The sequence below is a fragment of the Rhipicephalus microplus genome, chromosome 2, assembly GCF_043290135.1.
Source record: "Rhipicephalus microplus isolate Deutch F79 chromosome 2, USDA_Rmic, whole genome shotgun sequence".
Classification (NCBI taxonomy): domain Eukaryota; kingdom Metazoa; phylum Arthropoda; class Arachnida; order Ixodida; family Ixodidae; genus Rhipicephalus; species Rhipicephalus microplus.
In genome coordinates this window covers 239,259,757-239,270,748 of record NC_134701.1, presented here as the reverse complement: position 1 = coordinate 239,270,748, position 10,992 = coordinate 239,259,757, and the positions used below count along the sequence as shown (strand labels likewise).

Sequence of the window (10,992 nt, the reverse complement as noted above, 5' to 3'; positions counted from 1 at the left end):
CGCCGCGTCCACTTCCCTCGGCTGTTTCGTGTTTCGAGACTCTCTTGCGCGTCATTCGAGCTCGGAGCTCGTCGAAGGCCCATTCGCACTTGCCGAGCCTCCTGAAGGTAAGTTTGGCTCACTTAGTCGATGTAGCGCTATGTCTCAGCGCTTGCATTTCGACGGCGTGATAAGTTGATTGAGAAAGTACGGTTAAATAATAGAACGAGCAGTTGTGAATGTGCACAGTGACGTCTGACCGGCAATGTCTGCCGTCATTTTTTTTTTCTATTTCTGGTGACGCTTAAGAACTCTCAACCCACGCTGTACATTTACAATCATAGGCTTGGGTAGAATTTTTCACTAAGGGAAGCTTGACCGCAAGCCCTCCACGTTTTCCCGTTGGTCGATTCCGAAAGAAAGCACTTGTCGCATTAGACGCAAAAATGAAACAGTCGGCGACGTTCTTCATGAAAGTGTTTACATAACGTCCCGAACTTTTTGCTGGTAATAGTGGCAAAGTAAAGAGACCTTGCAATACAACAACCCGGGGGTCCTCGGCCGCCAGCGTAGTAAAAAAAAAAAAAAACAAAAAAAACTTGCATGGTCATAACCTTGAATAAAAAAAATGGGGTAGTTCAACCCCCCCCCCCCCCCCTCCTTGTGTACCCGACTTTGTTCAAAGTTTAGCTGATCAGTTATTGAGAACGACGGGATCGACATTTTACCGTCCATGCTACGTTCACACAGAACACCTACTAGTTTCATCTAATGCAAGTGCGTGCATATCATGCATCTCGCACCAAGATTGTTTTATGTTGTGATATGGCGTTGTAAATCTCGTAGTGTTTACAGCATAAATAAAAAAAGCTGCCTATAAGGTATGAATATTTTTGCTGCCATTCCAAAAGGTATTGCAAGCGCCTACGATGTTTGAGCGCTTACGCGCTGTGTTTGACGTAGTTTCAATACTGTGCAAGCAACAATGGCAGGGCAATGATTTTTTTTGTTTTCTTTGCATCGCGTCGTCGTCGCCGCTTCTCAGCTTTGCCGGCTGGCTTGTCAGCTGCTTCGTTCATAGAAGATGGCTTCTCAGGTACGCATACTTCTGAATATCAAGTGTAACATTCGTAATTTCGTCGCGTGAAGACTATGTTGTGCCATCGGCGAGTTCGGTGAGGTGCCGGTCTTTCACGCGCCTGCTTGCACGTTCCGCAACCGCCTGTTTCGAATGGCCTTTCGGAATTCGCGTCCGATTAATGGTGCCGCGTATGTGCATGTAGATATCATCGCTTGTCCATCGTTGGAACCCCCGAGCCCAATTTAATTTACGCGTGCTGTTTAAGTAATAGCTACTGATGGGCATATGTAGTCGACACTCCGTATTTCTTGCGTATGATTTTTTCTTCGGCTGTGACCGGCGGTATGCGCCTGGTGTAACTGTACATACACTCGCCGCTATGTAGCTGCGGTTGCTCCCGCTCTGGTCTTTTTGTTTGCTACGTCCGCCCTGCGCCAGTAGTCGGCGCGCGGCGTCTGCTCGCAGAATTTCCAAATTTCCGCTACGTCACAATTCGTCGCAAACTCCGCGATTTCGTTCTTTTTTTCTTTTCCCGTGTAGGTGCACGAATTTAAAGTGGAAATGACCTGCGAGGGTTGCTCTGGCGCCGTGCAGCGAGTCCTCGGGAAGTTGCAAGGTAAACACGTGCATTAATTATACCATAAGAAAAAGAGAAAAGTAGATCCGGTAAATGGCGTGCTTCACTTTCGGGCCAAACGGAAGCTTCTAAACCGTCGCCTTGAATTTATATCCGCAGGCCAAGGCGTGAACAAGGTTGACGTCGATTTGAAGGATCAGAGGGTGTACGTAGATTCGTCGCTGACTTCTGAGGAGCTTCTCGGAGTTCTGAAGAAAGCTGGCAAGACATGCTCCTACGTGGGTGTGAAGAAGTAGGCGGTGCCACGCTGGTACCGTCGAGTGTTGGCCAATGATCGACAGGTTGAACAGCCCAATTTGCATACATGAGCATTTGTTAACTGTGTGTTCGTGTTGCTACGTCATGATGTGTTAAAGCGCTATCTTTCGGTTACCTTTCGGGTATTATACCTATAATGGCTTGTCCAGCGGTGTATATGAACTCCTGTTTGAACTGATTATTCTGTTGTGTATTAGTGTTTCCCTTGTAGTGTAGACCTTCACGCACTACAATAAACATACTAGCGGTGTATTTCACATGTTTACTAGTATATTATTTCGCAATCGAATGCCTCTTATTTTGCACTCCCGACTGACGCGCCGATATGCTCCTTTCATGCTGGCAGTATACTTGCGTGGACATATTTGCGAATGTTGAGTTTGCTATACCTACGTTCTAAGTGAGCACACTTATCTGCTCAAGCTTTAGGTTTGGGCTATCTGCGAAAATTTACTGTACGGTGCTGTCAGATGCGCATAGTATATACTGTCGATTTCTACACCTCTCAAACGAAGTACACCCGCCCCTCGTGCCGAGCGCAGCAGATGTCGTGGCGTCGAAATGGTCAATGTGCGATCTCGATTCATAACAACGATGTTTCGGTATTGAATGAAGGTCGAGACCTATTATTTTCTTTCGCTCATAGCATCTATTCAAACAAACCGAAAACGAGCATCGCCTTGGAGCCGAGCACTTTATAAGTGCTCAGCGAACACGAAACTACATGCGTGATCGTCATCTTGGTCAGTAATCATATCTGTAACTGTGTAAAATTGGTAGTAAAACCAATATCATAGCAACGGTTATTGGTCCGCAGCTGTACGAGCTGGGTCTGAGCCTCGGGGGGGGGGGGGGGGGGTATTTGGTGTTATACCAGGTAACTTCTTCCGGTGCATTGTCGAAAGGCTCTTTTATCACGACGATGACCCCTAGATATTATCCTCTCATTACTCGTCTATATGCTACGTATACTACAACAAATAACTCTTCAGTTTTTGGCGATACATTGATGTACAGCTGTTGGTAGAAGCTTATCTTCGTAGAGACATGCAGCCTAACAAGGGCCCGCTGCTACCGTTGTGCTAGACAGCAGTGGCAACAATCAGCAGTACAGTAACTTGAATAGCATATGCAACAAAGCAAACACATGACTTCTACTACTACTACTACTACTACTACTACTACTACTACTACTACTACTACTACTACTACTACTACTAGTACTACTACTACTACTATACTTATTTATTCCTCCTGACAAATACTCGCCGTGGCCAGATTTAAAACTGTTTGGAACAGGCCGTGGTAGCCCCATGTGTTCAAAGGGTTTCCTTGCTGGTTCAGTAATGGTGTGTGTGAATACCGGCCACTGCCACAAAAATCTAAATTGTAATGTGGAGGGAAGAGGGATGGTGTAATCGCCAGGCCGAGTGTGGCTCAGAACGTTGGCGTTGGACAAAGTTAGCTAATGAAATGTGCTTTAAGATGTCGCGAACCAATTATTGTTGGCGAAATGGTAGGTGACCATTTAGTTTTCAACTTTGGAACCAGCGCTAATTGTGTACGTGTTCAGAAAGCATGACATTTTACAGACGTGCAGGGTTTACACGCATTCCTGTTCTAATTAACCTAACAAGTGCAACATACTATTGCTATCCTGAGGTGTACATAACCGGCGCCATGCAGTATCGTGAGAAATGACCGCATGCCCGTACGGTTTCCATGAAGGAGACGGAAACGATCAGTGGTTGGGATTGAGCACAATATTCGTGGGTTCAGCAGTGGCGGGAGGTCGTAGCCATACGTTTTCTAAGCCGCGGAGCGCGCAACCAGTGGGCCGCCGATGCCTTTTGATGCCAGCGTAACTCAACACGATCCAAACTGTATTTCACTTCGCACCGCAGCATGTGCGAGCTGTTCCTCGGTGTACCGCGCCCGCGCTATGTAAGCACGCTACACGTTTTCAGCTCTAGATAGAGTTTACATGTCCGTGCATGCCCTAAAAACTGCAGCGCTGAAAATATTCACGTCATTTCTGGACGACACAGAGTGACACAAATTAAGCGTAGGGAACGAAACGCCAATATGCCTGCGCGCTCGGTAAACGCGGTTCAACGCAGCCAACCAAGGAACACAATCGAAGAAATGAACTGCAGGAAATGCGCATCTGTCACGCCGAAACTGAAACCGAAACAAGTTTATCGGAGACTACTTTGGCGCAGTAACACAGAACAACCTTGTAATGTCAGAGTTGAAAAAAATTTTAAAGTTTCGCAGTTTCCATTATCTATCTTTGTCTTGTATGTGCTTGAATTCTTATACATTTTTAGTTGACTTATGTTGCCTTCCTGATTTGCGCATCTGATACTTGTTTCTTTATTTTGTCTTTTTTTCTTGTGTGTTATATATGTTGTACCCACCCCCTCTGTAATGCCCTACGGGCCCTGAGGGTATTCTAATAAATAAATAAATAAACAGTTAGCCCCCCGCCCCCGGAGCTTTCCCTTCATGGCCACAGAAAGTTGTCCCCGAGTATAATAATAATGATAGTAATAATAAAATAATAATAAGACGTCCCTGAAAGTGTTGTTAAGTTTTTAAACTGTATTTCGCGCTGTAAACCCTTTTCAAAATTTTAAAGTTAGCTTTCCTGCCATGCAATATGAACTAGTGGTGGCTAGTCACTTACCGCAAACAGCCTGTTCAAGCGCGGTTTGCTTACGCAATGACGTAGACAATGTAGAGTCGACTGTCTTGATATAAACACTCATAACAGATATGCCCCAGCACGTTCAATTAGGACCGCGTCTCCGCTTGAAGCACTACAGGTGCTGCCACGACTTAAGCAAATGTGCAGCAAAAAACGCACTTGCGAATTATGTAAAGGGTTTTCGGGTTTGTGTACAATGCAGCGAAGTCTCACCAGCTTTCACGTGTTTGTTTAGTAAGGTAAGATTGATTGATATGTGGGGTTTAACGTCCCAAAACCCCCATATGATTATGAGAGACGCCGTAGTGGAGGGCTCCGGAAATTTCGACCACCTGGGGTTCTTTAATGTGCGCCCAAGTCTGAGCACATGGGCCTACAACATTTCCGCTTCCATCGGAAATGCAGCCGCCGCAGCCGGAATTCGATCTCGCGACCTGCGGGTCAGCAGCAGAGTACCTTAGCCGCTAGACCACCGCTACGGGGCTAGTAGGGTAGGATAGTAAGGCAATTTATATTTCGGGTTGCTTGTTTTTTGGTGTTTTTTATTTTTGCAGATATTTGTTTTGCCTATTAAGCAACGTTGTATTTGACTATAGTAGGGAGAGGACATGCAAAAAAAAATATGTATTTTCTTTAGCTTCGCCACCTTGATTTAGGGAGGGGCAACCCCTTAAAATGGCCATTTCTCGCTCTCTATGCCATGGCCAAAAAATTTGGAAAGAGGAGCACGTGCCCGGTGTGCCATCCCCTGGCTACGCCCCTGGTTCGTTCCAAATCATAGTGTTTGAAAAATGTGACTCAGCAATTTTTGTACGATTTACTAGCTCAATTCAGTACCACTCTACATAGGATTCAGATGTTTGTTTTTAAGCTTATCTTTAGGTCGAACAAGTACCACCTTTGTTTTTGTTGCATCTGTGTTTAAAACATGAACACATGACAAGAGATTTAGTTTCACAAGAATCTTGTGCATTCCTTCCTGAAGTGTTACACTGCCTTCAGTCGAAACAAAGCGTTAGTCACTTCAATTTTCTCCATCAACATGTGATGTTTTTAACCATTTTACGTACGGCATTGGCTTTCGCTGAGCGTTATTAGGACGAAGTGTACTAAAAGCGAAAACAGTCAAGAATTCTTGTAATGTCAGAGTTGAAAAAAAAAAAAAAACCATCGTGCTTTCATAGCTAACATTGGACCTTGCGTTGGTATATCGCAGGAGGTTAGGCCGCGATGGGGTACGCCGCCTGATTAAGGACACTTGTTTTTGCATACTGTTATCTCTGGTTTAGGTTGTGATATCGTCCTCGTGATCCCGCTGATAAAGGGGATACCGTTCGTAATTCCTTTTTCGGCAGCTACTGCCCTCTTGTCAAGTGTGTTTGTCGTGGAGGTCACGGACCCGTATTCACAAGCAAATCATGTCCTTATCTTTCTCGTTTGTCTTGTCGTCTTGGTGCCGTTAACGTGTCTGATGAACCAGTTAAGGCTGTATGCACAAAGAAATATTGTGGTCGACTTTTGCCCTGCCTTCAGCGCTTCTGTCTTCGTGATTCGAAGCCCTAAAGCGATGAGCAAAACAGCAGTGTAAAGATAACATGCAAATACTTAGAATAGCAATATATCGGGTTTTACGTCCCAAAACCACAATGTGAATACGAGATGTGCCATCGTGGGGGGCTCCGTAAATTTCGACCACATGGGGTTCTTTAACGTGCACCTAAATCTAAGTACACGAGTCTCGAACAGTTTCGCCTCCATCAAAAATGCAGCCGCCGCAGTCGGGATTCGACCCCGCGACCTCCGTGTCAGCAGTCGGGTACCTTAGCCACTAGACCACCGTATAGCGTTGCAAATACCTTAAAGCTATAGTGTGGTTCCTCGTCTTATTGATTGGATTTTTTTTCTCTTCGACGGTGACGCCGTATAGACCTTTTCACTCAAGGTTTTTCAGCCCGCGGTAAATGCACTGCTGAGGCCGTGACGTCTGCTTTTGTACTCTCGTGCAACAACCCAGAAAGGAGGAAATCCTCCTCTCCATAGAAAAGGTCCAAATGTTGTGTAGTGCAGAACCTTGAACGGTGGCACACCCCCACGCCTGGGGTTTGGCCAAGAACCGGGTAGTTAAAAAAATTCTCAATAAATAAGTTAAATTAAGCGTAGAGGTGATATACAGGTACTTCTCCAGCCTTTTGATAGGCGATACCTAAATTCGTTATTCACAGCGCAAGTGCCACAAAAATTGGGCAAGCCCCACTAGTCGCCACTGGTCCACTAAAATAGCACAGTGGTGCACGGTAAACAGCATTTGAGATTTCTGGACGAGCGTAGCAAATAGTTAAAGAGATAAATAAACCGTCAGTTAGGATTCAGCCTGTGAATAATACTGGGGCGGCATATTTCAACTTCGCTTGTCGGCAGGAGCATCAATGTTACCTCAGCCAGTGGGCCACAGTCGCAAAATTCTACCCCCGATGGGCTGGGATACTAATAAAACATTAGCGTAGCTTAAGTTTACTGGAGGCACAATGCTAAAGAGACAGCGGAGCTAATGAGCAACTTAATATTTTTGGATATTACCGTGTTGCTCAGTTTTGCAAATTTTATCTTCCTTTATTCTTTTGTTCTATTTCTCCTTTTGTTTTTGTGTGCTTTTACAGCAAAGCTTCTGTGGTCGAGATTTACCTGTGTCTTTGAGAACTCTTTTCAGGTGTGGTGCGAAATCGGCATTTGTCGCCTGTGTGTTCCCTCGTTAATGTTTAGTGTGTCAGTGTGGTTAGTACTAGAATTTGCCCAAATTTTCTGGCACACTCTCGGCACAGCTGTTATGGTCGAGAAGTTAAAAAGATAAAAAGCGATAAAATTACTAAATAGACAGCAAGAGAGAAAAAGGGAATATTCAGAGAAAAAATAACACCATCTCCCGGTAAAGGGAACCATGCGTAGATGCGAAGCAGCGGGAGCCAACTCTTACATTGGTGGTGTTGTCTCTGGTACACATCGCGGCGTGATGCAGGAGAGAAGCCTGGGAAGGCGTAAAACGCGCAGTGATGGACGGGTGTTTCCTACTGGAACAATCCAATAGCTGCTAATGGGCAATGAGAGAAGACTCCTATTGGATACAAAGACCCGCAGTCCGCTTTTAGTGAACGCGCACACTGCGAATTTTTATTGTTCCAAAACGCACAGGCGAAATCTTCCACCGGCACTATATATAACCTCCAAGGTACACTTCGGAGGTCAAGATCGAGTTCCTGTATTCACGGGGTGGCCAGGGAATGAATGGTTGTGCAGCGCGAGCAGCCTGCGTCGCCATTGCGATACTAGAAAAAGCGGGAGGGTAGTAGAGAAAAGAGGGGGAGGAGACGCACATGCGCAATGGGGTTGTAAACGTCGCTGGGAGGGATGCCTAAAGGAGAGAGAAGGGGAAGCGAGCGTAGGCTACGCTGCCTGCATCGGGGTAGCGAGGCAAGGGGGAAGGGGCGCAGAGGAGGAGACAGGGAAAAGTAGGCGCATGCGCTGTAAGGGTGGTTACGCCGCACACCGGATTGAGCTCCACCATAAGACGCTTCGCTTCTTAAATGGGCCCCGATACACTTTTTCAAGAAACCATGAAATGAACCCTCTGGAAGAGCTTACTGCGTCACGAAGTAAACGGCGCAAAAAATACAAGCTATGTGTTGACATGGAAAGCTTAAAAATCCGTCCAGTGCGAGTGGAGCCACAAAGATTCGTCGCATGCTGCGATTGCATTCTCTCTTCTCTCGTCCTGACGAAAGCGCTGGAAGCTAAGCGGGGAGGGATAACAGGCGCAAAGAAAAACGTCACCCGTGCCTCGTGACCGTGAGCACTTTTTTCTTTTTTTTTTCCCTTCGAATGCGCGGCTTCTCAGTGTGATCGTGCGCGTACGCATGGACAAGTCGCGGCTTCCCGCCGTAATCTCTGTGACGACTGAGTGCACCATGTTCAAATCAGCCAATGGCTGATGGATGGGCTTACTGCGAGTAATTTTTGGGCTTATTCCGTGATTTGTCGAGAAAAGAGAAAGCAATTTTTAGCCGACTTTGATAATTTATTGTGAATTCCACGCCGCGAGCTGCGCTATAATATTTAGCTGGCGTGTTGTTGGAAGCCTCTACTACCGATCGGCCGCGTTTTCTGACCATGCTCAGAAAGTGTTGCAGGGCCCCTTTAACTGTAAAAAGAATGACAAACAAATGAGGCACAGAGAGAAAGTTATAGCAATGCACAGACTTGAATGTAAAGCTTAGAACAGGCGTAGCATAGCAAGGAATGGGAAGTAGATAGCTAGGAGAGAAAGTATAGCCACAGTAATCCAAGTGAGGGACTCTGGACTATGGCACTTCACGCCAAAACTGAAAGCGAGGTGTCCACCAGCTATGATGTGACGCAGTCTTGCGTGACCTTGTGCAAGCTGCTCTGGTTTGTTCGTGACTTTTATTTGTTCTATCTCTTTTTTTCTCTTAGCCGGTCGTTCTTTATCTCACTTTTTTTTCTTTATGTCTCTCTCTATCTCGCTTCAATCTTTTTCTCTGCTGTGTTTATTTCTCTTCTTTCTGCAATTCTATATATTTTGCGTTTTGATCTCTCAGCTCCTCCTTTCCCTCTACGTCACCCTCGCAACTGTCCTCACCTTCACTCCCCTACCCAACTCCTTGCCATACAGTACTATACAAGGCAATGCTATGCTATGCCAGCGTGTCTGGATAGTCGAATGGTAAGAAGGTCGCCATCGGATCGCGTACGCGGGGTGGAATCCCGTCTCGCGAAGAAACTTTGTGCGTCTCACTCCCACTCTTAGCCAAGTGTAACAGAAGCGCATGAGTGGCGCCACCTATGGACAAATACACATCTTCGCCTGCGTTTAGAACATGCCTTCTACCCAACCGCATATGCCAGTTCTTGCCCGTGGTGTGGAGGACAGTCAACCCTTGCTCACATTACATAGGAGTGTGAATTAAGGTCACCCAAAATTAACGCGCCTCATATTCCGTCACGAAAATTCAGGATGGAGCAGTGGGAGACCTTGCTCGCGAGGAAAAGCAGGCCCAAGTGGCGCTCCTGGACAAGGCGTGGCGGGCTGCTGACGACAGTGGAGCCCTAGACTAGGGGCCCCACTCACCAGCTTCTAACATTTATTCCAGTTTTTTTCTTTATTAAACGTTTTCCCATTCCATTCTCCCCCCCCCCCCATGGTTTTCTCTAGATGTATCTCTGTTATTTCTTACTTTCTTTCTGTTTTTTTATCACTGCCACGCCCATCAGAGCTATTGCATCCTGCGTCGGAGAAATCGCTGCACGTGTCGTATAGGAGCAAAGTACACGATGAAGATGAAAAGGGCGCGTTTCGGTCATTCTTTGATCATTCTTGAAGTGAACTTAGCCAACTGAATAGGGTTCCCCATGAAGAACGAAGAAATTCAGCCAGCTCCGCTTGGCGGGTAGCACTGCTTGGAACAGAGGAGCTTAATTGTGACGCGCAATAGGGTTGAGGGGAATGGGAACGAAGTGGCTTGAAGTTCCTAAACAAGGTGGGAAGGAGTGAAAGCTGCGACTAAGAACAGCTTCGATGTTAACATGCAGGAGGTCAGTCACGTATGGTACGAAGACAGTCATACACGAACAGTGGCGCAAGCGGCCAGCATCTCTGATACATACGAAGTGCGTGGGCGGGCATTTTTTTTTATGACCCCCTTTTGTCAAGAACGAATGTCATGGCATCGATCAGCGTAGTACGTGTTTCCACCAGCACAACAGCGCGTCGATATTCTTAAAGATCGCATCGCTAGCCCAACACGAGCCCCTCAAGCAGCGAAGAAACGGTGCGGTTACGCGGTCAGTGTGTAGCACGAGTCCGCGTCTCCGAGCGTACACACTCGTGTTTGTCGAAGTGCTCGGCTTCCCGCAATCGACTGATGCACTTTCTCCCTTCAAGATTAGCGAAGGTGGGCCACCGTCTCGCCGGTAGCATGAGGTTGACACTTGGAATTTCTGCTTTATCGCCTGATAACTGCCGATAAAGAACTCCGTTTCCTGTGCCATAGGCAGGCACCGTGCTCGAAAAATGCGGCTTCAATATCCGACCCGATGTATTGAGCAAGTGTAAGATCTTTCGAGTGGTTGGCGCTTTCCTCGGGTCGTTATGCTTGAGAAATATCTATGTACGCAATGAAACATTAATAATACATCTTCTTAGAGACGTTAGCCTGGCTGACTGACTGCCTGTACAAAGGCGAAGGTGTTCACTATTTTTTGTGTTCTTTTGCTTATCGCAGAACGTATTATGAACTGCGACAAAAAAAAAAAGAG

At 46.3% G+C, this 10,992-nt stretch overlaps 1 protein-coding gene across 1 annotated transcript; it reads left to right on the top strand.

Annotated features, from left to right (window-relative positions):
• Positions 1–2,207, top strand: Atox1 (Antioxidant 1 copper chaperone). Its single transcript, XM_037421304.2, has 4 exons — positions 1–107; positions 1,025–1,075; positions 1,601–1,676; positions 1,797–2,207. The coding sequence occupies exons 2-4, from the start codon at positions 1,064–1,066 to the stop codon at positions 1,931–1,933; spliced, it is 225 nt and encodes a 74-aa protein (XP_037277201.1). The 5' UTR covers positions 1–107; positions 1,025–1,063; the 3' UTR covers positions 1,934–2,207.
• Positions 2,208–10,992: the final 8,785 nt, after the last annotated feature.